Raw genomic sequence first — 27971 nt, forward strand, 5'->3', positions numbered from 1 at the left:
GTACAAGAACCAGACTCCGCTTAGAAAAAATGGCCTGTGCAGCTCCTGAACAGTTCATGGCTGTAAGACAATACTTTGCAGGAAACAGCAAAACTCCCATCTCATGGCTTAGTTTATGAACAATGCTTGCAAATTGAGCCTGGATTTCTGAAAGCTGTTAGAAATTGGAACACTTACGTAAGAAATGTAATCATGAAAACACATTAAAACTTACATATAAGAAAAAAAATTAAACCTCACACATATGGACATGATGACACATATTGGTAATTCCAGCACTTCCATGACTGGGTCAAGAGTTAGTTTGAGAATAGCCTGGGCTACATAGCAAGAGACTATCTCAAAAATCAAAGACAAGCAGGGCAGTGGGATGCACGCCTTTAATCCTAGCACTTGGCAGGTAGAGGAAGGCAGATCTCGAGTTAGAGGCCAGTCTGGTTTACAGAGAGAGTTCCAGACCAGCCTGGGCTATACAGAGAAACTTTATCTCAGAAAAACCAGCAACAACAAAGCAAAAACAAAAACAAAAACAGAACAAAAACCAGTTCACCCCATAGATATAAGACAGAAATATGGCTTCAAAATACGGCTAATTGAGGGGACAATGGCTATCTCTGTGGCATCCACCATGTGGCATCCACCACGTAAAATCATCCAGTTTTGCTTACTGACCCGTCCCAGGTTTAGGGGTAACCAGTTGTACATAGTTCTAGGTATGGGGTCATGTCCCAGGCTATGCCAATCAGAGTGAAGTCAACAACTTATTCGGACCCTGATGAATGGCTCCCCACCTCTCCAGTGGTACCATAGGTAGTTTGGGGGAATGAGTTGAGGTCAACAGTGGAGGACAGAGCTGAGAACCTTGCCAGGACGTCTAATGCAGCGCTGTCTAAACCAAATGCTCTCCACTCTGTGCTCTGGAGTTTGCTTATTTGTTTTCTTTTCGTTGCTAGCGAAGGTATAGTTTTTGCTACACTGAGACTTCTCAAAAGAAAACCAATTCCAGTGAGGTTTTGATGGAAAGCCTTCTTTTCTTGGCAATACTGTTTAAGCACAGACATTTTCTTTTTCCTTTTTTGGTTTTTCGAGACAAGGTTTCTGACCGTCTTGGAACTTGCTCTGTGGATCAGGCTGGCCTCAAACTCAAAGAGATGTGCCTGCCTCTGCCCACTGAGTGCTGGAATTAAAGGTGTGTACTGCCAATGCCCAGAGACATTTTCTGCCTTCTAGGTAGTCTCATTGACTAGGTTACCAATATAAGGCTAAATGTGAAAACTGGATTTAAGTCTTGGCATGCAAGTGGTTTTAAAAAGTATCTTGTTAGGGGGCTGGAGAGACGGCTCAGCGGTTAAGAGCACTGACTGCTCTTCCAGATGACTCAGGTTCAATTCCCAGCATCCACATGGCAACTCACAACTGTCTGTAACTCCAGTTTCAGGGGACACAACACTCTCATACAGACATACATGCACGCAAAATACCAATGCAATGAAAAAAAAAAAGGTATCTTGTTAGTATATATTTGTTGTACATGAGAAGTTTAAATCCCTCATTAGTGAGTAATGCAACCGATGTAATAAGCCAATCAAGCTAAATTAATAAATCAGGTTTAATCTGAGCAGAGCTAAAGCATCTCCTGGGTGGCCCTTGGGAAGGGAGGGGAGAGGATGCACAGGGCACGCTTGGCAACCAGGCTTAAACAGCCCTTCTGCATTGTCTTGAGCAGTCCTGGGGAGGGGCTGACTCTCCACAGGCTTTCTGAGGGGCGGGTCTGGAAAGGGCTGCTCTGGGAGAGAGATCCCCACAGTACAGTGAAGGATTTCATGGAGTGGATCACACCCTTTGCCTATGCTCACTTCTTCCCTCTTCCAAATAGTCCCTCTTAACTTTCCTGCCATCATTGCCCAGGAATGGGGCCTCTCCTTCCACCATGAGTGGTCCTGGGCCTCAAACCCAGCTCAGAAAGCTTGACAGGGAAAAGGCAGGCGGATCTCTGTGAGGCTAGCCTGGCCTACAGAGTGAGTTTCAGGACAGCCTGGCCTACAGAGTGAGAGTTTCAGGACAGCCAGGCCTAAACAGAGGAAAAACTGTCTCAGAACACCAAGAAAGCCAACAAATAAATAAATACAAATTAAATAAAAATCTCATGGTGTGAGCCATGAAATTCCATCTACTTAAAGGCATCACTAAAAAAACAAACTGAACAAACAAGGAGGTGTGGAGGTACCGATTGTTTTGGATCCTGGTTTAGTTAACCAAACACTGCTTCACTGCTAAGGGCACCAGAAAACTTCTGCCTTGTTTCCCCGGATCTCCAACAGCAAACGAAGTCAAACGAAGTCAGTTTTACATTTTATAGCTTTGTTATTTCTTGGATGTGGACGGATCTCCAACAGCAAACGAAGTCAGTTTTACATTTTATAGCTTTGTTATTTCGTGGACGTGGACGTGGAAGAACACAAGAGCCACACACACAGCACATGTGAAGTCTCTGGCGGTTTGAATGAGACTGGCCCCCATGGGCTCTTAGGGTTGAGTTCTTGGTCCCATTTGGGAAGGGTTAGGAGTTGTGGTCTTGTTGGAGGAGGTGTGGCATGGGGGGCTGGCAGCTTTGAGGTTTCCAAAGACTGGACCATTCCCAGTGTCTTTCTCCCTCTGCCTCCTACCTGCCGATCAAGGTAAGAGCTCTCTCTAATCTGCAGAAACCCAGAGATTAGGTACTAGTAAGGGACTAGAGGGTGCAGATGGATCTCATTAGGGAAGGGAAATAGAATAGATAACTGTGGATTTGGGGGGCTGGAACAGCAGGATTAAGCAGAGGGAGAAGGAGGTTGAGGGAGGGAATATGGGGAGAGACATAAAATCAATGGACATTTGAGGGGTAGTTTGGAAACTTAATACAGTGGACATTTCCTAAAATATATACACATATGAAGGCAATCTGAATGAAATGCCAAATAATGGGGCACCAACTAGCCATCTCTTGTCACCAAAGCTTCCAGCACCAGCACTGAGTTACATCTGATTGAGTTGTTGGCCAAAGGGGTCCTATGGGAATCCCAAACATCCCAGGCTGTTTTGAAGACAACAGGTTGCTGTCCACAAACCGACAGCAAGGCTCCATTGCTGAAGACAACATCCGCACAACTCATTGAACATATCGACGTGGAGATGGTGACTACATAGAGCCTACACCCACACACCCTAGTGTCTTTGGTACAGGAAGATACTCTGCATGATGCCAAAAGAGAAACGGAATACCAAGCCAGGCACAGACCCTTTGCTCTACAATGGAGTCCTGCCTGAAAGGTAATGCTAGGGCAATGGTGGTATAAGACTTGTGGGAGAAACCAACCAATATCTGATTTGACTTAAGGCCCGTTCCACAAGATGGAACCCATACCCAATACTGCTTGGGTGACCACGAACCAGAGATAAAAATCAAATACCGAAAGGACCTGTGTCGGCACAGGACACACCAAGATCAAGTTCTTGCACCAAGGAGATTTATTTGCCCTAGAGGGACAAAGGACTGCCTTTGGATAGAGGAGACAGATGTGGCCCATAGACAAACAGCAGCTCATAAAGAGAAAGGGGGAAACCCTGTTAAGATGAGCTGGTTTGTTTCAATTGGGCAAGTTAATTAGGTGAGCCAAATCAGGCTTCTGATTGCTGGACTTCAATACTTCAATAGCTGGACCTTGGTGGTCAGCCTCAGGAGGAGGAAGTGGCCAAATAAGGGAACACTTCAGTGGCTAGTTTTAGGGATGTAATCTAACAGTTTACCCAGGCAGAGGGGGTGGGGGAAGGACAAGGCCTGCCAGAGCCATGTTCACTATGCTTGGGCCTATTAGAGCCCTTCAAATACTATGGTCTTTAAAAAGAAATGTAGTGATAAAATGACTAACGATATATATTTTCATTTCCATCAAACCCTCCACTCAGAGCTCAGGGAACCCCAAGGAAGAGCAGGTGGAAGGAGTATGGGAATCAGAGGGGATGGAAGACACCAGAACAGACCTTGTAAATCAATTGAGCAAGGCTCATTTGAGCTCACAGACTGAAGCAGTAAGCTCAGGGCCTCCATAAGTCTGCATCAGGTCCTCTGAGTATATATCACGGCTTCCAGTTTAAGTTTAGTGTTTTTACGGGTAAATGTGGTCTCTGACTCCTGTGCCTTCTCTTGGATTCTTTTCCTTCTATAGGTTTGTCTTCTCCAACTTTGATGTGATGGTTCTCATTTTATCTTATTATATTTTATTTTGTTATATTTGGTTGTTATCTCTTAGAAGCCTGTTCTTTTCTAATGAGAGACAGAAAGGGAGTGGACCTGGATGGGAGAGGAGGTGAGGAGTAGAGGGAGGGGAAACAGTAATCAGGATATGCCAGAAAAGAATATATTTTTGGGACAGGGTTTTTACTGTGTAACCCTGGCTATCTTGGATCTCGCTCTGCAGACCAGGTTGGCCTCAAACTCACGGAGATCCACCTGCCTCTGCCTCCTAAGTGCTGGATTAAAGGCGTGCACCATCACTGCCTGGCAAGAATGTATTTTCAATGAAAGGGTGAAAAACAAAAAAAGATGAGAGCTCAGTCATTCCTGCTGCTGTCATGGACCCCAACTCTCTTACGCTGTAAGCCCAATGCTTTCTCTTCTAAGTTGACTTGGTCATGGTGTTTTGTCGAAACAGTAGAAAAGTAAGACAAGGTCAGAGGACAACTTTGTGAAGTTGTCTCTTCCTCGTTTCCTTTATGTGAGTTCCAGTGACCTAACTCAGGTCGCCAGACCTTGGTCGCAGGAGCCTTTCAGCCACTGAGCTATCTCACTGGCCTCTGAAGTCACTTTAGAAGGTTTGCTTTTAATCCTTGTGTGCCTGCAACCTCATCCCCTCGCCTGTTAAAAACATGGTTCTGCTCACTTCACTCACTTCTCACGAGGCCTTTACCCACGGCTACAGTGCACTTAGAAAAACCAATGCAGTACAAGTCCACTGCCCAGACTTCTCGGTGCCGTTAGGACCCACTCCACAGAGCCCCGCAGGCGCTACCCTCGTCCTACCCCGTCACTCTCCAAGTGCAACTGGACACTAACGTCCAACAGAATCACACTGCCTCGCTTCCCGCTCCACCTTTCACACTGTCACACCCCTCTGCGGTAACAGTGACCACCTTTGCAGTCCCTTTTCCAGTTAGACCTTCAGCAAGCCCACCTTCCTCACCCCTCTGGAACAAACATCTCTCCTGAGATCCCCATCAAACCATCTCTCTCCACAACAGCTTGGTGTGAGCTTTCACTAAGCTCTGAAAGGACAGCGGTGTGCTAGCTTGCTAATCGAGCTCTAGAAAGTGCTCCTGTCCTTGGTCCAGGAAAGGCACTTGGTAAATATCTGAATTACCACATACCAAGTGCTTGGCTGTCTCTAATAAGACACGACAGGTCTTGGCGTTACGTCACAGGAATACAGAAATGTTAGCTCAGGGGTGGTGCTGTGCGCCTGTAATCCCTGCATTTGTCCGAGCAGGAGGACGGCTGCGAGGTTGAGGCCACTCTGGGCTACATATCGAGACTCAGTCAGTCAGGGCTCTGCAATGAGACCCTTTCTGTTTGTTTGTTTGTTTAAAATTACGTTTTTATCAACAGAGAAGGTGTAAGAAAACCTGAGAAGTTTCTGGCCATTGTGTGATGAAACGATGAGAGTCTCTGGTTACTTTGAGAGCCAGGACTCTGAAACGCAGCAAAGATCCAGTCAGTTTTTCCTCCCATAAGCCAGAGCACCAAAAGTACCCGGCCCACAAAACCACACAAGGATGGCTTCATGTGATAGAGTTTTATTACAGTGCTAATACTCAAGACACGCACAGCACCTTAGTCTTCTAGTCTGAGTTTTGTAACTGATTTAAAAGTGTTACTGCAGCTGCTGTCCTTCCACACGTCAGCTTTCAGGAAAAAGTCCTCAGTGGTAACTAAGCGACGTTAATTTGATTGAACAGCTTGTCCTTAATAACCTGAGACATCAATCCGTGGATGGCTTCTATGGTAGTTTTACAGCTGGAAAGAAACACATAAGGTAGTGAACTGAAAGCCACTTCAAACGTCCCACTTGTCCCCTCATGCTCATCCTCGAATGCCCAAGGATGATTCAGTTTGATTCACATTCTTTAAACCATGCCAATTTTTGCCTTGTGACTTTTAAAAAAAATTTCTACTCTGCCTGCTAAGTGTTTCACTGCTGACTAGACCCTTCATAAAAGAGTAACTATTTAAACTTTGATATAATTCATGACAATTTTGCTACTCAGTGGCTTTGGGAAAAATTCTGTTATTGCAGGCAACTAGAACTGTACAGTCATTATGTATCTACAAGGTAATATTCTATAATTATACACTGATTATAGTGTTGTACTAAAATATATCATTCCTGCGGTTGCAAGATGGCTGGCTCATTTGGAGAAGGTTCTTGTTACGAAGCCTGACCACTTGAGCCTCAGAATCCCAAGTGGTGGGAGGGAGAACAGATCCCATCACCTGCCCTCTGAACTCCACATGCATGCCTGGGAAGTGAACACACAGACACACACGACACACAGACACACACACACACACACAGACACAGACACACACACACACACACGACACACACACAGACACACACACACACGACACACACACACACACACACAGACACACACACACGACACACACGACACACACACACACAGACACACACACACACACACACACACAGACACACAGACACACACACACACACACACACACACACACACACACACACAGACACACACACACACCACTCAATGTAAAAGAATTTTTAAATCTGTTTTTCCTCAGAATAATTAAAAAAAAATAATTTTAAAGAATTCTGTTTCTGGAAATAACTATAAACATTCTCTAGAGAGTTGAAAGTCAGGCCAGTGGATGAAGGATTTAAGATTTTAGAAATAAAACAAAAACAGAAACAAAAAAGCAAAACCAATGACCAAACCCAACCAGTCTTCAGAAGAGATAACTTGTTATTAGTAATTCCCACAGGAAGTTTCCTACTTTTTATTACTACCCTTGACCTTCCTACTTCATTGTTGCTGTTACAAAAGTGAAGAATTCCTGTGAGGAAACAGACGATAACAACAAAACAAATAAAATCCAAAAGGAATAGTCAGACCCCCTCCAGCCCCCAAAGTAACAAACAGACAAAGGAAGAGACTCCTGTAAGGGAACTGTTACTTCATAAGGAACTGGCGGGGATGTGGCTCAGTGGTGGAGCAGGAGCAAGGCCACAGAGCTGTGCCCAGCACTGAAAACACAGATGCAGATACAATTGTGACTTCTACACAGAGAGAGCCAAACCCAGGGTCCGGCCACTCTACCTTCTGAAAGCCCATGGAGAAGAAGGCAGGTTTCTTGTTTTGGTTTGTGGTGCTAGGGATGGAACCAGAGCCCTGTGAGGACAGGAAAGCGCCGCCCCACCGAGTACTTCTCTACCATAGTGAGCAGAATGAGGCACTTCTAACATCAGACCACTCCAGCGGCAGGATAAACGTCGTCTTCCCTCCTCCCTTCCTCCTACAGAACCATCTTTTCTGTTTGTTTTATGCTCGAAGATGATTTTATTACAGTGAAAGAGAAAAACAATGCAAAGGTGGGAATCCTGGCAGGCAGCAGGAGAGATGGAGGAAAGTTTTGCCTTTGCAGGTTGGCAAGGAATGGAAACAACTTAGGAGAAAAGCAGAGAAGTCACCCCAAGAGCCCCCAAGCCCTACAGCACAATGTCAAAATAGACACCAATCACTCAGCTTACAGCTGCCCAAATGTTCTCTCTTCCTTCTACCTGCATCGCATGCAGACTCAAGTTTCTGTAGCAGTAACTGTCAGTCTTTTCAGCCCCATTCGGTGTGTGCATCAGAGAGCCGCATTCTTTTTTTTTTTTTTTTTTTTTTTGTTTGTTTTTTCGAGACAGGGTTTCTCTGTGTAGCTTTGCGCCTTTTCTGGAACTCACTTGGTAGCCCAGGCTGGCCTCGAACTCACAAAGATCCGCCTGCCTCTGCCTCCCGAGTGCTGGGATTAAAGGCGTGCGCCACCACCGCCCGGCGAGAGCCGCATTCTTATCTCCTACATTATCAGAGATCACAGCCCGAGGAAATAATTAGGAAGTAAAACATGGGATACTACAATATTGCAGAAAGAATAATTTTAGCACAAAGACTTAAGAGAGAGACTCTTTTCCATGATATTCTGGAATCTGAAATCTGGCAAATTTAAGAAATCTTAATTCTTCAGAAAATATTTAGTTGAGGAAAAGGGTAAACATGTCTTTGTAAGCCTTCCCCCCCAAAAAGATCTAGTCAGGGGCCAGCTTTCCTTGTACACTGTGTGGCTAGCCCTATAAAGGGTGACTTGGCATTTCCTATGATACTCCTAGGTCTTCGAGCTGAGCTATTTTGTCTAATGTCCCCTAAAATTTCAAAGTGTGAATTTAAAATTTTCACAAGACTTTTTAAAGGTCCAAGCAGATAATACTCAGGCACCATCCTGAGTTGTAGCTAACTGAACCACAGATATCAGTTTTACCGTCTGCAGAGCTGAGAGAAGAGTCGGGGCAGGACCCCGCACTCAGATACTTACCTGTCTCGAGTAGCTTTGGCAAGTTTGTCTTCCGACTTCCGGTCATGGGTTTCTAAACCCAACATGAAACTCCCTCGTCCCAGCTGGGCTTCTGACTGTTCTAATTTTTCGGACAAATCAAATACCTGGCCAGTGGTATAGTCTGCATTCTGTGGAGAAAATGGCATCATGTCATTGTACAACACAAGGTCACCATGAAACATAATTGTTTTTTCCCAGGGCTAAGACTGCCTTCAGGGATCATGTACATACAAAGCAAGCAAGCATTCTACTACAGAGTTATACTCACAGCCTTTGTACTTGTTTTGAGATAGGGTCTTGCTGTCTGTTGAGTAGCTGGAACTACAGGTAGACCACCATTCTGTCCAGCTCCTCACCCCTGCTGCCCAAACACTACCCACCCCCACACACTTGGTTTTTTTTGAGACAGAGTCTCACTGTGTAGCTCTGCCTGGCCCGGAACTTGCTATATAAACCATGCTGGCCTTGAACTCACAGAAATCTGCCTGCTTCTGCTTCCCAGTGTTGGGAATAAAGGTGTGTACCACCATACCTGGCTATGGGCCGCAGGAATATATCATAAGAACTCAGCTGGTTATGGCAAAGCCATTACCTGAAGGGATCAAGGAATTCCTTCAGAGGAAGCCAAATTCTAAGGAGCTTTTGGTGTTATTTGGCTTGTTATAGATCAGCCGTCTTCTGTTATGAAAATCATGTGTGCCTTCATAGTTTTCCTAGTTGATTTTTCCCTAAGAATTGCTAACAGTGTGGACTGATCACTCTTTAGACATATATGTTCGAGGTATCTGGAGCTTCTGGAAAGGCTTCCTTCCCCCCAGCCCATAGGTTTCTCCCCTTTCAGCACTGGAATCAGGTATTTCCCTTAGCCATTTTCAAGTACTAACAGAAACAACAGTCCAGACCACCACATGCTAGTCTCCTGATTTACGGTAAATTCCACAAGGAGACACTGCCTAGGTCAGGTGGACTTTAAGTAGGAGCTTTACACAATTTAGCTCGGATCCCCCTTTCTTACAGCCTTACTAACTTTATAGACCCCTAACTTCTTACCTAACCACTCCTAGGAATGTAGACTGAGCACACAGATCCCCTTTTTGATACACTAACTGGTCATCAGCACTCAGTTGATCTCTTCTTTTACCACTGCCATACTGGGTTATAATAGAAAGCCTGACGGCCACTGCCTGAGGAAAATTCTTAGCTGCCTTTATGACCCTGTAAGAATTCAAGCCTGGTGACCTGGCTCTGGCAGAGGATTGCTATGGCTTGGGTTTATAACTGAATACCCTAGAGAACGGGGAGAGTGGGAGAACTGAGAGGGAGAAGGAGGATTCTGACTAGAGAACTTGAGGATGAGACAGAGAAAAGAGAACAGAACTAGATGGGTAAGAACTGGAGAGGAACGAACTAGATGGGAAGAACTAGATTAAAGGGCTAGAAGAGAGAACTAGAGGAACGAGATGGAAGATGAGGAAGAGCCAGATGAGGAAGAACAAGATGAGAGAGGAGGAGATGGGAGAGGAGCTAAGATGGGAAGGAACTAGATGGATGGGAACCTAGATGGAGCAGAACTAAGACGAGAGAATTAAGTTAGAACTTAGAGGGGACAGCAGATAAATGCAGAGAGAAATCAGGCAAGAAAGGATCTAGGCATGAGAACAGAATAGAAGCTGTGTAGAGAGAGAACTCACTCACAATAATAAAGTGTATGGACTAAGGAGTTTCGTGTACATAGATTAATTTCTTATCCTCAAAGATTAAATTATCAGCTGGTTGTAGATTCTTCCCGGATCCTGGGAGGGGACTGTCCAGGGGCTGGACCCCCTTAGTCCCTGATAAAAACTCAATGATTTTTTTTTTCCAAGATAGGGTTTTTCTGGGTAGTCCTGGCTGTTCTACAACTTGCTCTGTAGACCAGGCTGGCCTCCAACTCAGAGATAAATTAATTTAACATTTTCTTTATAAATAATATAAAGATAGAAAGGATAGTGAAGAAGTTAGTTCACAGCTGTAAAAACTGCTCCTAAAATCCATCAATCTGATTTTAGATTTTTAAAAAATCATTTCAAGACTGAATGTGTAGTTTTCTCCTTTGCTTAAATCAAGTTTTGTTATTAGGAAAGCTTTGAGGAATGCCTTTGTGAGTCGAAGTTCTGACCCTGGTGCAGGTTGGCAGGGATGCCTGAATCCACACCTCCTGGATCTCTTGAAAATGGAAGAGCATGGCAATGATTTCTACCTAAAACTGTTAGGACTGTCAAGGGCACCTACGAAAGGCTTAATAATTATTAGCTAGTTTTGTGATTTTTTTTTATTAGAGTATTGTTATATGCCCTTGTTCATACCTACATTTGAGAAATCTATTACACATACTATTTTTCTTTAATACTACATATACTGTGTATTTCATAAATTGAAAAATATTGAGTTACATACACACATTTAAGTGATATATATATATATCACTATCTACTGTATGTACTATCTACTTCTATCTGTGTCATGTCTGATGCTGGGGATTGAGTCCCAGGTCTATACAAGCTAGGCAAGCACCTTCTACACCACACTGCATCCCCAGGCTCAACTGTAACCCTCTCATTTTATTTGTTTTGAGACAGGGTATCAAATAGCTCAGGCTCGATTACAGGTGTACACCACCATGCCTTGCTAACTGTAATATTGTAAAAAGGTTGCCATATCTTTCTTTGGAGTTTTGGTCTAAAGCGGCAACTGTAAACGTAATCAAGGCAGTACTGACTGCAGTGTGACTAGCTCCAGGCTGGTCAAGGCTACACATACGGCAGAGCTTTGTGTCAGGCTTGCGAGCAGCTCAGTGGTTAAGGCACTTTGTAATGTACGCTTGGCCCAACGCTGGAGGACAGGGACAGGCCTTTCCTTCTGTCGTCTTAGTGTTTTCCTCCCGTCACCAGGTGTCACGTGTGCCTGTAAGTACACTTGTCTCTAAGGAAACAACGGACATAGGACACTTAGCAGCGCACAGGAGGCATAATATTTGCTATTGTGACTGCTTTCCTCCTTGATTTTTGTTTAAAACAAGATGGTCCCAAGTGGCCTAGGCTGGCCTCAAGCTTACAGTGAGTGTGGTAAGGAAGACGCGGAACGCCTGGTCCTCTTGACCCAAACTCTCAAGTCCCAAAGACCGGCACTAAACACACGTGCTACGGTGCCCAGCCTGCTCTCTTTTTAGTTCTGCTACTTCTAGTAAGAACACAAACCTTGTCAAAATTGTTTAAAATATTAACAAATAGGCTCAAGTGAGTCTTTCTAAGAATATAATGCACCAAGCAGAACACTAGTAATCATTTATCAAGACTTCATTGCTAACTGCTTTATGTAAAGTCCCTTAGTGTACTTAGTGACACTGTGCCAATGCCACTGCCACCACTGTACAGCAAGGCTCGGCCACGACAACTGGATGGGATGCACATGCTTACATCCCCAGCACTCAGAGGTGGGGACATATCAACTGCGAGGTAATCTAGACCACAGGAAACAAAGCTGCACCTAAGTTCTAAATCTATACCTATTAGATATCTACCCATCTACCCACAGTAGATTTCAATGATGTATCGGGAAAGACTGGGTGAATGTTTTTCTCTGCCTGGTATTTGTAATGATCTTCAGATTTCTCTCCGGGACCTATTTCCCATCTTAATGTCCATGCTCCTCAAACAGCTGTTTTTACTCCCGCCAGGCAGTGAGCCCTTGCCTTGGCCCACTCATCAAATTCACTGCTCTGGCCCACGGCCTGTCTGAAGGACGAGCATGTGATGTAAGCATGTGATGTAGCAAAGCTGAGCAAACACAGGAGACATTGCAGAGTATTCAGGGATGTGTACGCCGGTTTCTGCCTTCTGAACACTAAGCACCAAGGCCATGAGGTCAGGAGTAAAGCTGCCATCTGTTTTCAAAATGAGGCCTCAATACGAACCCTGCAGAGCTGAAAGCTGTGCCTGACTGCGCAGCGTCACTTGGATGAGGACTTAACTGTGCCCAGGAAAGCTCTACTCCGACCTCATTCGCTCACGGGGTGTCCTTCCTTTATTCCTATCCTGTTATTTCTGACTGTGTCAGTGCTTCTCAACCTTCCTAATGCGGGGCCTTTAATGCAGCTCCTGTGGGGTCGTGACCTACAGGCTGACACTGAACTAGAGTGTTATGAGTCAGAGATATACTTGCTAAATGAGTCAACAAAAACAGTCTTTTTGTTTTTTCCTCTACTAATCTCTTTAAGGCACAAGTAGATCTCACCCCAACTGGGCATTCTATTTAACACTTACGGTTGGTCTCTGGTAGTTTGAAGGTAACTGGCCCCCGTAATCTCATAGGGAGTGGCACTATTAGGAGGTGTGGCTTTGTTGGAGTGGGCATGGCCTTGTTGGAGGAAGTGTGTCCCTGTGGGAGTGGGCTTTGAGGCTTATGCTCAGAATACCACTTCCTGCTGCCTTCTGGTCAAGATGTAGCCAGCACCATGTCTGCCTGCATGCTGCCATGCTCCCTGCCATGATGACAATGGACTGAACCTCTGAAACGTAAACTGCCACCCCAATTAAATGTTTTCCTTTGTAAGAGTTGCGTGGTCACGGTGTCTCTTCAGGCAATAAAACCCCTCACTCAGACAGTCTCTCTGTCCATGACACCCACTTGGATTGCCTGGTATGCACATCCAGCTGGGTCAGAAACCAGTTCTAGCCTGGACGTTGTGCCTTTCTGTGAAATGGGTTCCAAATCTTAAACAGCTTTTGTAGCTTGGTTAAAACTCAGGTCAGTCAAGTGGACTAGCACTTGCCCATGATCCCAACAATTAAGCACCTGAAACCAGGGGCCAGTGAGATGGCTCAGTGTGGAAAGGTGCTGGCTGCTGGGCCTAATGACCCGAGTTTGATCCCTGGGACCCGCATACAAGGATAGAACTGACACTTCTGGGTTGTCCTCTGACCTTCAAGTGTTTGAGTCCAGCTTGGGCTTCCGAGTAAGACCATCTCAAAAACAAAACAAAACAAAAACACAACACCCAAATTTCAAATGAAACAAGGACAGTACTTACAGTAAGCAAGCTAGAGGAACTCAGGGTATTCACCCAGTATTTATTCCACAAAAGCTCAAGTAGTTTACGATCCAAAGAGGATTTGAAATATGAGACTTCTAAGGCATAATATCTGCAAAACAAAAGTACACATTGACAAATGAAAAAAATACACTGTTACATTTCATAGAAGTCTTGGTTATACTTAAACAAATTATATTTTATATTTGAATAATCGTATAGTTGAACAACATGTTCCTTTGTCTTCAGGTAGTGCGGCTCTAAATCTGTCCACAAACCTTTCTTGTGTGTGTGTGTGTGTGTGTGTGTGTGTATGTATATATTTAAAGGCACTATATTTACATATCTACATACAACATATACATATTTCCTTTTGTAGTGCCCCCAAATTTCCAAGCTAGTAACAATCAGAATTCCTAAATGACGTGTAGATTCGTGGTATCAAGTCCACCAATTCTGTATAACAACAGGCTGAGCTCAATGAGCTCTAGGGTCAGCTGTAAGTTTTTCAGCCTTTGTGAAAATACTAGAAACGACACAGAGAACTCCCATGCCTTCCTTTCTTTAGTCAGGCCCTCATGCCTTTTGAAAAGTGTACCTTAAGTAGGTCCTAAGATGCCTAGAAGAATTTCTATTGCTTTGAAAGGTGGTTCATTTATAATCATAAAGTACCAAGGGAAATCTAGGTAAATGTCTGAAAAACACATTATTATTATTATTGAAAGACAAGGTCTTGATCTATAGTCCCAGCTGGCCTGGTACTCACTATGCAAACCAGGCTGGCCTTGAATATACAGAGATCCCCCTACCTCTGCCTCCTAAGTGCTGGGACTAAAGGTGTGTGTGATCATGACTGACTGATTTTTAAAGTAATAGATACTTACATCTTTTAGTAGGTTCTGTAAACCAATGGATATAAGGAAGCACAAGAAGCTTCCTCATTTGGAGAAACTCATCATACAAATGAAAGTTAAATATGATAAAATATACTCACCAAGAGTGACTGCTGCTACAATGTACATATAAAACAGCCACCTACCACTACACTAGAGATACAAGTTCTCTCAAGAGTAGAACTCTGTCAGGAGGTGGTGGAGTCGCACATCTTTAATCCCAGCACTTGGGAGGCAGAGGCAGGTGGATCTCTGTGAGTTCGAGACTAGCCTGGTCTACATAGTGAGTTCCAGGACAGCCAGAGCTGTTACATACAGAAATCCTGTCTCAAAAGACCAAACCAAACCAAACCAATCAACCAAACAAAAAACAACTACAACAACAAAAAATGCAACTTCAGAAAAGAACTCAATTGGTCATTTGGAGCCAGAACTGCCCGAGAAGCCCAAGGTAATGCTTCTGAAAGTCTTTAGTGGGCTGGTGAGGCGGCTCAGCCAGTAACAGCATTTGCTATGCAAGCCTGGAGCCCTGAGTTTGATCCCTGGAACCCAGACAAAGACATAAAGGTAAAAGAGAGAAAAGACTCCACAGAAGTTGTCCCGTGATCTCTCCACACCTGTACCATGGCACGCACACAGCTATAAATAAAAGTACACTGGTTTGGCTGGACAATTAGCAAGAGCAGAATTATGTGTGAGAAACCCAGAAAGCTATGTTGGGGTCTTATCTGTTCCTGTCTCTCATTGAATATTTAAACAGTTTGTTTATAATATTAATAAAATATAGGCTAGTTAAAAATTCCTGAGGAGCTGGGCATGGTTGCATACCACTTTAACCTTAACAGTCAGAAAGCAGAAGCAAGCAAGATCTCTGTGAGTTCAAGGCCAGCCTGGTCTACATAGTGAATTTCATGACAGTCAGGGCTATGTATAGACCTTGTAAACCAAAAATCAAACTAAACCAAATCAACTAACCAAACAGAACTCCTGAGGGCTGGGGAGTGCTACACAAGTACAAAGTCCTGGTTTCTGTGCCTAGCACTTCAAGGACAAACCAAACCAATCATCTGCATTCTATTTCCATCAAGGTTTTATAAGTTAAAACCTTCATCAAAGCTCCCACTGATGAAGACATCACACTCTGGTCACAGGATGCAGCAGCTGGAATGAGAATGGCCCACACAGGCTCATATATTTGAATGCTTGGTACCTAGTGGCTGGACCTGTTTGGGAAGGATTAGGAGGTGTGGCCTTGTTGGAGGAGGTGTGTCACTGGGGTGGGCTTTGAGATTTCAAAAGCCCATGCCATTCCCAGTTCTCTCCCTCTTTTCCTCTGCCTCTCACTTGTGGATCAGACATAATCTCTCAGAGACTGCTCCATTTCCATGTCTGCCTGCTGCCATGCTCCCTACCATGATCACCATGGACTAAATCTCTGGAACCAAGAGCCACAAATTAAATGCTTTATTTTATAAGTTGACTGTGTTATGGTGTTTTGTCATGACAATAGAAAAGTAGCTAAGACATAGGACACACAGAAATCAAGCAGAAACTGGGTACAGATGCTTCTTGCTGGCTAGCCCTCATAATGCTGTAAGATGTTATATAGGCTGCTGGGGAAGAACTGTCATCAATAGTTTTTCCCCCCCTCCAAGACAGGGTTTCTCTGTGTAGTTTTGGTGTCTGTCCTAGATCTCGTTCTATAGACTAGGCTAGCCTCGAATTCACAGAGATCCACATGCCTCTGTCTCCCAAGTGTTGGGATTAAAGGCATGCACTACTGTCGGGCTGTCATCAAGAGTTTTACTTCTGGACGAGTTGGGAAGAGGAAAAGGGATCGACAGGAGTGAGAGGGTGAGAAAGGGTAATGGGAATGACTATGATGATCAAGTACATCATATGCACATAACAAATTTCAAATTGAAACTTAGTAATATATAATTTGTACACTGTAATAAAATAAACCAACATCTAGACAAGCTATAAGGGTATCTACGGTCTTTTTACTTTGTTGAGTCTATATAGGTATATATTAAACACCTTATCTAGTATGTGCTTAAATATTTAGCCTATCAGATTCTACATTTTAAACAGATTTGGGGAGGTTAGGGTGGAGCTCAGTGGTAGAGAACCTGGGTAGCACACATGAGGCTCTGAAGCTGACCCCTATCAGAGAAAACAGAAAGGGGACTGCCCTTAGATTTGGTAGTGCATGATGAGCAGTAGCAGCACATGGCAGTCAAGATGTTCCTTCAAGGCAGGCTAAGAGATAGATACAGAGAAAAAGGACTTTAGATAACCACTCATTTATTTAAGCAATATTTAAAAAGTGCCCACCTTTCTATGTGCTATGCCCGACTTTAAATGCAAGGACATAGTAGTGAGTGATTCTGTTCAACAGCAAGGAACAAAAACCATCCCATGGTGACAGCGCTAAGTGACAGGAGGTGCTGTCTGAGACAATGTGATCAAGAGCATTTTCTGTTAAAGTGATCTGGAAACAGATCCTCATGCGCAGCAGTTCATGAGCCACATGAAAACGAGGGCCCATGTCAGCAGCTCTTCTGACAAATGGCGAGGATAGCCCACTCGGGCTAAACTTCAATGGTGAGAGATGGTCAGGGACCAGCTGACAGGGCTGTGCAGTCTGTGAAGCTTAGGGATCGTGGTAAGAATCTTAGGATTCTTGGTAAGCTGGACCATCCTTCTGAGGGGAAGACATGCTCTGACATACATTTTAACAGAACCAGTCCAGCCGATTCATCCTTAAGGGGTGAAGGGCGGACATGGGCAGACTAGTTGTGTACTGAGTGCTAGGCTTGGGCTTCAGATGGCAGTAGCTTGGGTGAACGTGGCAGTAGAAAAGGTGGTGAGATATATTTACAAAGTATGACAAACCCCCCTCACTGGCTTTTTTAACTTGGAGAAAAGTCTTTGCCAAGTGAAAAACAGGCATTCAAAAAATCACACTTATTTATTGTATGTGTGCATAAGTGTGGATGGATGTACCATGTGGAAGTCAGAGGACAGTTGGCAGGAATACATCCTCGCTTTCCACTGTAAGGGTCCTGGGGGTTGAACTCGGGTGGTCAGCCTTGGCGTCAAGTCCTTTATTCACTGAGCCGTCCATCCTGCCATCCCCAGTAGGTGTATTTTAAGGGCAGCAAACATGTGACTGTCAAGCTGTACCTGGTATATGTCTCCATTGTTAATTTTGTTATGGACTGAGTATCTTATACAATAAAAAAATGTTCATGATTATTTGCAAGACAATGAGCTAGATTAAAAATAATTATTGAAGAATAAACATAAGTAAAATGAATTATTAAACTTAGAGCATTATCCTAAATTCCTGTCTTTTTATTAGTATTTTAAAGGCACTATATAGTATGAAGTGCATTTTGTCTGAGACTTTCTCGTGTGTGAAATAAAAGTCTTCAACTGAATGACTTCTGAGTTTTGGTGCTGGGTGAACTCAGGCCTTGGGACTGACAGGCACGCTCTCTGCCCTTGTGTCACATCCGCAGGCCCCACAACCGTGAATACTCACTGTTTGCAGTGCACGCCGAAGTCTTCTATTTTATTAAGTGGGATCGTCTGGTACTCAGAAGGGCCTTCGTCAGGAGGCTTATAGCCCTGCGCAAAACAGCAAACAGAAAAGCCCCTTACTTTTACTCTGCGGCTTCTTATGTACGGGACCGTGCAGCAAGCTGTCACTGGCCGCCTGCTCACAAATAACAACATGGAAACTTGTTATTAATTATCAAAACTTGGTCTTTTAACTTAGGCTTGTCTCAGCTAGCTCTTATAACTTAAATTATCGCATTTATACTAATCTACATTCTGCCATGTGGCGTTACCTCTCTTTCATCCTGCACCTCCTGTTTCCTCTGTCTCTTGCTGGCAAATCCATGCGCTTAGATTCCTCCTCCCAGTTTCTTTCTCTGTGCCCAGAAGTCCTGCCTATTCTCTCCTACCTAGCTATTGGCCATTTAACTCTTTATTAAATCAATCAGAAGGCACCCTAGGCAGAGATACATCTTTATAGTGTAAACGAATATTCCAACAGGACCAAATTCTGGAGAGCCAAACAGTAAGCATCAATACTTTAGTAGCGGCTGGGTCCGGTGGCTCACACGTGCTAACTTCAGTCCTTGGGAGGCAGACAGAAAAGGCCTGCTGCCATTGTGAGGCCGCAGTCCATGGAGCCAGCTGCAAGCGAGCCTGGGCTATAGAGTACGATCCTGTCTTAAAAACCAAACCAACCCCAGCAACAGATCTTAGGAAGCACTGCTCCTCCTTGACCCCAACACCGTTCGTCAGCTGCTCCAGGGCGGCTGGGCTTACAGCTCTGTTCCTCTTGTTCATAGGCGCTGTGTACCTGTGCTAGTCTAGTCTTTTGCTGATTACGGGCTCCCTTCAGGGAGGGAAATGGATTTAGCAGGTTTCTCTAGTACTTGTCAAAGTGCTATGGGCACACAAATGTTTCTTAATAAATAAAACCCTTTGGCAAGATTAACATGTAATGTAACATAAATGTGTTATCTTTTGATATGGACTATAGTAGTTTGCAATTTTATATTTGAAAATTCTTCTACACACAAAAAGAGATACTACACAGGCTGCATGTATAGCTCAGGGGTAGAGTGCTTGCCCAATACCCTATCACTGAAAAAACAAGCTGGCTGATTAAAGAAGCTAAGTTTAGAGCCCAGAACCCCCACAGAGCTGGGCTTGTTAGTGCACATCTGCACCTCCTAGCTATCTATGCTCAGGTGGAGGTGGAGACCAACTCCACAGAAGCTAGCTGCCTAGCTAGCCGTGCACAGGGAAAAGTAAAAGACCCTGTCTCAGACCATGGGGGAGGAGAGGACTGACATCCACGGTGTCTTCTGACGGGCACACCAGTGCCTGTACCCCACCTCCGTGGTGGCTACATACCTAATCCCAGTACTTCAGAGGTAGAGCTTCAGAGTAAGTTCAAGGCTGGCCTAGACTACATCAGACTGCCCCCTCACAGCCCCTCCATCACATTACCTTTGGATATGTCCTAAAGGCGCCAAGATTCACTTTTCCTGCAGATATTGTTCTGGTTGGGTCAATCTACAAGAGATATATGCTTAATATTGGTCAACATAAACCATACACTCCACTGAGTCAACACCAGAAACCCCAGAACAAACAGGTAAAATAGCACTACATACATGAACACTAAAACTAGCAAACAACCTGAAAAGAGTAACCAAAATTAGAAAAGTTCAACGAAATAGGAACACTTCAGTTCATTTAGAGATTAGAATCAAGTTATCATATCACCAAAGAATATTTGTTTAGTATTCTTTAAGCTGTGCATGCTACTTGGCAAGACCATGTCTTTAAAACCAACCCAACTACTGAGTAGGGGTGTGTGTGTGTGTGTGTAGTGATGGCGGCGGTGGTGGTGGTGATGGCGGCGGCGGCGGCGGCGGCGGCGGCGGCGGCGGCGGCGGCGGCGGCGGCGGCGGCAGCGGCAGCGGCAGCAGCAGCAGCAGCAGCAGCAGCGGTGCACGCCTTTGATCCCCAGCACTTGGGAGGCAGAGGCAGGTGGGTTCAAAGCCAGCCTGATCTACAGAGTGAGTTCCAGGACAGCCAGAGCTACATAGACAAACTCCATCTTGAAAAACCAAAACCAAAACCAAACAAGACAAAACAAACAAACAAACAAAAACCCAATAAATAAACAAATATGACAGGTTCTGGCCATTTCTGTTTCTCCAGTAAACCCTCATTAAAGGCCTAGGAGCTGAGAAGCTGACCAAGGTTCTGTGAATTACCTCATCTACAGGGGTGCAGTGGGAGATGCAGCGGGGGTTAAGAACAGCCTAGGCAGACTGACACCAGAGCATCATCCTTACCATACTGTTCTAATTTTCCAGTATGCTTTCTTTAGCAAATCTTGAGGAACCTAATAAAAATCATTTTTGTGAAAAAACAAAAACCAAAACAAGCTGGGTGTGGGTACACCTTTAATCTCAGCACTCAGGAGGCAGAGACAGGTGGATCCCTGGGAGTTTCAGGTCAGACTGGTTTACATACCCAGTTCCAGGACAGTCAAAGCTACATAATAGAGACCCTATCCCAACAACAACAACAACAACAACAACAACAACAACAACAACAACAACAATCAAATAAACTCAAATCCAAAACCAAACTTTTAAGGGCTGGAGAGATAGCTCAGCAGTTAGGGGTACTTGCTGCTCCAGCAGAGGGACCAGGATTGGTTCTCAGCACTCACATGGTGGCTTCCAACCACCTCCAACTCCAGGAGTTCTAGGGGATCCAACGCCTTCTGTGGCCTCCACAGGCACCAGGCACGTGTGTGGTGCACATAGACCCGTGTAAACACTCAAAAATAAAATTAAATCTTAAATTTTAAACTACACCTTGTTTACTTCATGTGGAGGTCAGAGAGGATACAGCTTAGTGGTAGACAGAGAGCCCTTACCCAGCATCTGCAAGGCTCTAGAATGACCCCAGGCACCATGAAAACAACAACAACAACAACAAAACGGAGCCACTAAGATCGTTCTGTGGGTAAAAGTGCTTGCTGCCAAGCCTGAGGACCCAAGTTTGATCCCCAAGACCCACATGGCGGAAGGAGAGACCCGACTCCCCATGTTCTCTTCTGACCTCCACACACGGCACAGCAATGTGCCTATCTCTCCCCCAGCTCCGGATACAAACATACAAAACCAAAACCACACAGAGAATAAATCGAAACTGAAATAAAAGAAGTCCTGAAAAGGAGATGTGGTGGTATACATTTCTAATCCTAGCACTTAGAACACAGAGGCGGGAGAATCAGGAGTTCAACTTAGTTAAACAAGGAAGTAAAGGACAGCTTGGAATACACGAGTCCTGTATCTGTTCTTAGACTTATTTATTTTTATGCTATGCATTACTGCCTGAATGTATGTATGTGAACCACATGCTTGCCTCCTGTCCTCTGAGGTCAGAGGAGGGCATCAGATACCCTGGAACTGGAGTTACAGACGGTTGTGAGCCTCCATGTGGGTGATGGGAGTCAAACCAGGGTCCTATGTAAAAGCAGAGATCCTACTTCTTTAAAAAAAAAAAAAAAGTACTTACCACTACTGCTACAAATGGTTCCTGGAACTGCTGGTTAAGCATCTGTGTACTAACGTCAATCCCAGAGAGCCAGCAGCCATAACCAGGGTGGCTATGATACCAGCCAATTGCATTTTCAAGGCGGCCAACCTAATACATGAAACAAAAAAGCTTGCTTGAGGTATGGTTTAATCTCACATTGTCATTTACAGGCTTTATGTAGCACTGTGGTCTGATAACAGTGTGCAACACATGCTGCTTTGAAGTTAAGAAATTTCTAAATAGATGATACATGTGTACAGTAAAAAATTACCAAGGTACAAGAACAAAGGGTATTTAGTCTCCTGCTCATATCTTTTCCCTCATCTGTTTCTCAGCCTAGATATTATCCCTCTAGCATCTTATATACCCTTACAGATATTCTACAGATTAACAAACACATCTGTACATAGATGCATTATCTATCTCTCTCTCACTCTCTCTCTCTCTCTTTTTTTTTTTTTTTGGTTTTTAGAGACAGGGTTTCTCCTGTAGTTTTGGTGCCTGTTCTGGATCTCACTCTGTAGACCAGGCTGGTCTCAAACTCACAGAGATCTGTCTGGCTCTGCCTCCCGAGTGCTGGGATTAAAGGCATGTGCCACCACTGCCCGGCTATATATGTATCTTTTAAACTGAACAAACAATTCTGGAATTGTTCCATGTAAGTAAATACACAGATGGCCTTTTAAAAAGTTAACTTATTTTATTTTATGTACATTGGTGTTTTGCCTGCATGTATATCTGGGTGCTGGGAATTGAAACTGGGTCCTCTGAAAGAGCAGTCAGTGCTCTTAGCCACTCTCCGGTCCTGATAGCTTTTTTATTTTTTTTATTTTTGAGACAGGGTTTCTCTGTTTATCACTGGTTGTTCTAGAACTTGCTCTGTAGATCAGGTTGGCCTCAACTCACAGAGATCTGCCTCCCTCTGCCTCCCAAGTGCTGGGATTAAAGGCATACATAACCACTGCCTGGCTAGCTTTTTTTTTTTTTTTAAACGCCTGCCTACACAGTCCATTAATAGATGCACCACCATTTATTTAGCTGGACTTCTACTTAGGAACAGTTAATTCCTAAATTTCTTCTTCTCCTTTTTATTTTGGAGGGGGATTGGAGATACTGAACTCAGGGCTTATGAATGCTAAGCATGAGCTACCACCAGTTACACCTCTAGCCTACAATTTTTTGTTTAAACACAACTGACAGAGACTGAAAATTGATTTGGGAAGAACACCCCCTATCTTATAAATCTCACCAGACTTTTAATATTTTGCATAAAAACTGTTCAATTTAAAATGTGAAAAGGACAGTTTTAAGTTCAGAAACGCGTAAGTCATCTTGAGACTCTTAGAGTTCTAAAATCTAAGAAACAATACTTTTACCTGTTTGGCATTTTCTATGTATGCAGCCATGTACTCATATGCAGCAGCCTGAGCGTTCACTCGGGTTTCAGTGCCCTCTACAGGCAAAGCGAAACTGTCCATGATGATCATGGTCTCTCCATCCACTTTCCCGAGCATCAAGCCCATCACTTCCAGGTTGCCTCCTGATCTGGCATGCATCACCATTTTCAGCAGAGCCAAGGCCGAGATTTTGCAGTATTTAAAGTAATGGTGACTACAAAACAAGATCACAGTGTGATTAGGTTCCTACTGAGTGTACAATCTCAAGACGGCGTCTGTGAAAACAGAGTGAGCACTGAAGGGATTTACAGCGATGGGAGTGTGGAATGTGGGAGGGAAAGGAATCAGTAAGCACAGGTGCTTGGAAATAACACGTCACAGGTTGTTACCCCGTTCCCCACCCCCTCCCTGGGGAAAGTGAAGAGTCAGATCAATTTTAAATTTACAATGGAAAGGAGGGAGTATCATCAATTCCATAGTTTTTTTCTCTCTCCATTAACATGAAATCATCATCTCTCTGATTGCTTTCTCTGGCCTAAATTTCTGACTTAAATTTATTTATTTAATTATTGTGTGTGGTACATGGATTGGTGTGCCACCAGATGGCACATGGAGATGACAGGGTGTTGGGTGTCTTCCTCTATCTTTTTTTGTTTGAGACAGGGTTTCTCTGCATAGCCCTGGCTATCCTGGAACTCATTCTGTAGACCATGCAGGCCTTGGAGCTTTGAGTGCTGGGATTAAAGGCATGTGTTACCACGCCCACTCACTTTTCTTTATTTTATTCCATTTTATCTCCTTGAGACAGAGTGTCTCACTGGAAGCTTTTTGTTTTGGCAATGCTGACTTACAGATCTTCCTGTCTCTGCTCCCCTTCCATGAAACGCTGACACACACATCCATGCATGGATTTTTACATAGGTGTTGGGGATTTGAATTCAGAACGCATGCTTATAGCAAGCACTTTTACTGATCTGGAGGACCTAAATTTTACAAATGTGGCCTCTGAAATCAATCTGTTTAGGTTTAAATCTTGGCTACTTAATGTCTGTGTAAATAGGTATTTCTGCAAATAGGTATTTCACAGTTAGTATGAAAAGTACATGAAGTGCTTAGCTCAGTCCCAGAAGCACTCAAATCTAAGGTGCTGTTATTACCCTTATTACCCCACCTCTTAAGATCTCCTCAGTGTGTTGAAGCATGTGGCTTCCTTCTGATATCATGTGAAAGTAGATCTAATACCCCACTTCCCCTGTGACTCCTATTCTGAGGTTGTCACCATTGTATGTGATTAAACTCTTGAACAACATGCACATTTAAAAATCACTGATGTAGCTTACATATTCGAATGAACATAATCAGAGCCAAAGATGGCGAGGAAAGTTGGCAATTTACATCCATTTAAAATGTGCAGTTTTAGGAACGACCAGGCAGTCTATGCAGGTCAGCCAGTGTCTGCAAGGCTTTTTGGATGCCTGCCTAAAGAAAGCAACCGAGTGTAATTTCCAGCTCTTGCTAGATTTCAACCACAAGCTGAAAGATACTGAGACCTGATCTTGGAAATCAAGACATAAGTTAAAAATTTGCCCATCTGTTACTGGGGGAAAAGAGAAAGACAACCACTACTGTGTTGTTATTACATATGGTTCATCCAGAACTTCTTAATAAATTATGACATAACATCACCAACAGCTAGGTTTACTTTTATCTTAAAGATAAGTTTAGATATTTTAGTTTCCTAAGGGCAGTCAACGGTTTAAGTGACAGTTATGAGACTTGATTTTCAGTCTGTCGCTCCTGAGTTCATTGCTATAGTATGTTGTGAGGTGAATTTCTGATGTACTTGCTTGTTTTCTTATTTACTGAGAAGGAATGAAAGTACAGGACTGGGTTGTCATGATTATTAAATGACAGGAAAAATTTCTGGCCAGTGCCAGGCCCACTGTAAGTACTCAATACATACCGTGAAAATAGAATACTGACAGTTAAAGCCAGCTTTGCTAACAAAAGAAAAACCCTGAAAACGGTGATTGGTTTAGATAGCACCTTTTTTGTGATTTTTTTTTCACTCTCCTGAACGCAATCTGCTCTAAAGAATTTTTTGACTTGTCACCAGTCCCAGAAATACATGGATCTGGCAGGGGGGCAAACAGCCATTTCATGATTTCTGGCTTACAGGAATCGTTGTAGTAGTATTTTAGAGAACTGGTAAAGGAGTTGGTACGTTTCTAAAAATGGTTACAGGGAAAAAAAAGTGCTAAAAAAATCTCTTAAAAAGCTCATTTATTTTTTATTTTTTTTTTTAAAAAGATCAATGGCCTGCTAATTTGATTTCTGAAAACAGCCTCGATCTTCAGCTTAGGATCCACTGAAGGCTGCAACAAGGTGCATGTAGTCACCAGGTTCATGACAGAGTATGAGATTTATGAAAATAATCATGTTGAGAGAGTGACATCCTAAATCAGCCCTTTACACTCCCCGGAGGCAAGCCGGTTAAAGAAACTTTCTGAGAGGGGAATGGAAGCGGGCCCCAGAGGAGGGGTTGGGCAGACTATACCACTGTGGCGGGATTCCGTCTGTCGCGGCCCGCAGAAAACCAAGCTGTCCACCCGCCTCCACTCGGCCCCTCCTGGGTCTCCTAACTCCCGCCATCGCTTCCCTCCCCTGCGTCTCGCCAGGGACCTCCTCACTCCTTAGTCCAGGGTTTCGCCGCCAGGATTTCTTGCTGCTGTTTCTTGTCGTATTTGTAGATTTCATCGATACTCTGCGCTTCCTGCATGTTGTTGGCCAATTCCCAGGTTTTCTGGGCCATGCCACTCCCGGAAGCCGCCATGGCCGAGGGACCGGAGAAGCTGTCGCCTCCACAGCCGAGATGCAACTCGACTTCGTTGGGCTCGCGTGCGGGCCGGGCGCCTCCCCACCACCGGTGCACACTCCCTAGACTCTCGGGGCGGCCATGACACTGCGGACCGGAGGTGACGTCGGTCCAGACCACTCGGGGGGCCGGGGATCGGCGGCGGCGCGACGCTGGAGAAGACACCGAGAGGCCGGCGAGCTAGGAAGAGATTGGCGGACGAGACGAGGACATGCGGCCTCGGAAAACTGTAGGTGCGAGGTGCGAGGGGCGGAAAGCGCCGGGGTGGGAATGGTTCAGCCTTCCGCGCCGGAAGAAGGGCTGGTTGACGTGCCCGAAGGGAATCGGCCGTCGCGGTCCGGACTGCGCAGACTCAGCCTCCGCCATAGTGCGCGGGGGTGGAGCCTCGGGCTGGGGACTGTTTTGATGTGAATGTAGATACTTTAAACGAAATGAATTGTTTTGAATACCAAATGTTTCTAGAAAACCCGGGGTGTAAGCAGCTCTGGAGGTTGATTTTGGAGGGGAAGTTAAACGTGACGATCTCTTTTAAGGCAGTTCTTCGCGGAGTGGAAAGCCTCCCATGTTTGGGGTTGGGATTTCGCTTTTGTGTTTTCGCTACTGTTGCGAGGAGGGACGCGAAACTCCCGCGTTGCCAAGGTTAACTTTTTGAGGTGTTTATAAGGTAACATTTGTACAAGTGTCAGGAGCTGTGACTGCCTTAGTACTCTTTTTCAAGTTTGTCTCCACTGCCAGGAACGTCATTTGTCTCGGTGCAGAATTAATCTCAGCTCTTTCTTCCCGCAGTTAAAGTGAAACGTGTTCCAGTCGTCAGTGTTTTCAGGTTTTCTTCCTTCCCATTTCCGTCCCCAAATACTCACTAGATTGTAAGTCAAAGGTGTGTACAGTGAATTTGTGTTTGTCTTCTTTAATACTAATAATTTTTTTTTGCTTAGAAAAATATCGTAACTCTTCGTAACACAGTTCCTACAGACTTCTCCCGGCTTCATCTTCTAGCTTCCCCCACCTAGCTTTTCATTCTATCAGTACTTTTCCCTTGGCTTAGTAATATAATTCGTTGTTAAGCGTTGCTTGAAACGCACTTCCTGACATTTCTGCTTTAGATCACACAGTACTCTTTAAAAAATTACCGCTCACTTTAATCCCAGCACTCGGGAGGCAGGCGGATCTCTGGGAGTTCGAGGCCAGCCTGGGCTACAGAGTGAGTTCCAGGACAGGCTCCAGAGCTACACAGAGAAACCCTGTCTCAAAAAACAAAACAAAACAAAATTACAGCTTACAGCTAAAAGCAAAACCAGAATTGTTAATCTCCCCCACAGCTGTCGGCTTTGGCATTGTCTTCAGAAGTTGGAGAAAATGACCTTATAAAGCCGAGCACGGTTGATCCTGCCTGCAGTCCCAGCAGTTGGGAAGTGGAGGCAGGAGGATGAGTTCAAGGAAAACCCCTCATACAGGAGACCTGTCTCAAAAAGTCAAGGGGGAGAGGCAGACAAAACAAAGCAAGGACCAAACAAACCAGGTAGGACGCTGTTCCAGTCTTGTAAATCGGAGGCGGAGGCTGGAAGATCAAGAGTTCGAGGCCCCCCACCCCGCTCCGAACTACTTGATACCCTGTGTCAAAATAACAAAACCCCAAATAAGATAGCACCTTACAGTGTAACTCAGGACACACCGGGGATGTTAGAATACATCAGTTTCCCTGAGGAGCTAGACATCCAGTGGTAGCAAGAACGTACACGGAATAACACGTGGGAGTGGTAACGAGAGCCCTGGACGGAGCTGACCGGACTGCTGTCCGCTCACTGCCACCCGGTCCCCGACAACCCTGGACACAGACCTGCAGTGCCCGGGTGACACGGCGCCGTGCGGCCTCCAGGGCTGCAGGGGGCGCCCTCGGCCGCGCGGCCCCGGCCAGCCGCACGCT

General features: G+C 44.6%; 2 protein-coding genes across 17 annotated transcripts in view; one reads left to right on the plus strand and one right to left on the minus strand.

Moving 5' to 3' along the window:
* Positions 1 to 5813: 5813 nt before the first annotated feature.
* Positions 5814 to 27890, minus strand: Cops5 (COP9 signalosome subunit 5). 3 transcript variants are annotated; one of them, XM_042270713.2, is made up of 8 exons: positions 27701 to 27890; positions 23152 to 23386; positions 21755 to 21883; positions 19661 to 19726; positions 18174 to 18259; positions 13731 to 13842; positions 8642 to 8790; positions 5814 to 6049 (listed from the first exon to the last, which is right to left on the minus strand). In XM_042270713.2, exons 2-8 carry the CDS (start codon positions 23335 to 23337, stop codon positions 5965 to 5967), a joined length of 813 nt encoding a protein of 270 aa, XP_042126647.1. In that variant the 5' UTR covers positions 23338 to 23386; positions 27701 to 27890; the 3' UTR covers positions 5814 to 5964. The 3 variants fall into 3 exon arrangements, with proteins under 3 accessions (XP_042126647.1, XP_006974748.1, XP_015849025.1); XM_006974686.4 differs by lacking the exon at positions 27701 to 27890 and adding an exon at positions 25863 to 26005; XM_015993539.3 differs by lacking the exon at positions 27701 to 27890 and adding an exon at positions 25855 to 25998.
* Cspp1 (centrosome and spindle pole associated protein 1) overlaps positions 26129 to 27971 on the plus strand; it is a 104291-nt gene continuing 102448 nt past the window's right edge. For 10 of the 14 annotated variants that reach the window (XR_013048924.1, XR_013048925.1, XM_076563686.1 and 7 more), the window contains exon 1: positions 26129 to 26280. Coding sequence is in view for 8 of the 14 variants with exons in the window: in XM_076563686.1 (XP_076419801.1) it covers positions 26129 to 26280 (152 nt within the window). In the remaining 6 variants the exon portion in view is untranslated. The remainder of the gene's footprint in view (positions 26281 to 27971) is intronic. The other 4 variants (XR_013048926.1, XM_015993535.3, XM_042270694.2 and 1 more) reach the window with 1 other exon arrangement.

The sequence above is a fragment of the Peromyscus maniculatus genome, chromosome 2 (genome assembly GCF_049852395.1).
Source record: "Peromyscus maniculatus bairdii isolate BWxNUB_F1_BW_parent chromosome 2, HU_Pman_BW_mat_3.1, whole genome shotgun sequence".
NCBI classification, from domain to species: Eukaryota; Metazoa; Chordata; class Mammalia; order Rodentia; family Cricetidae; genus Peromyscus; species Peromyscus maniculatus.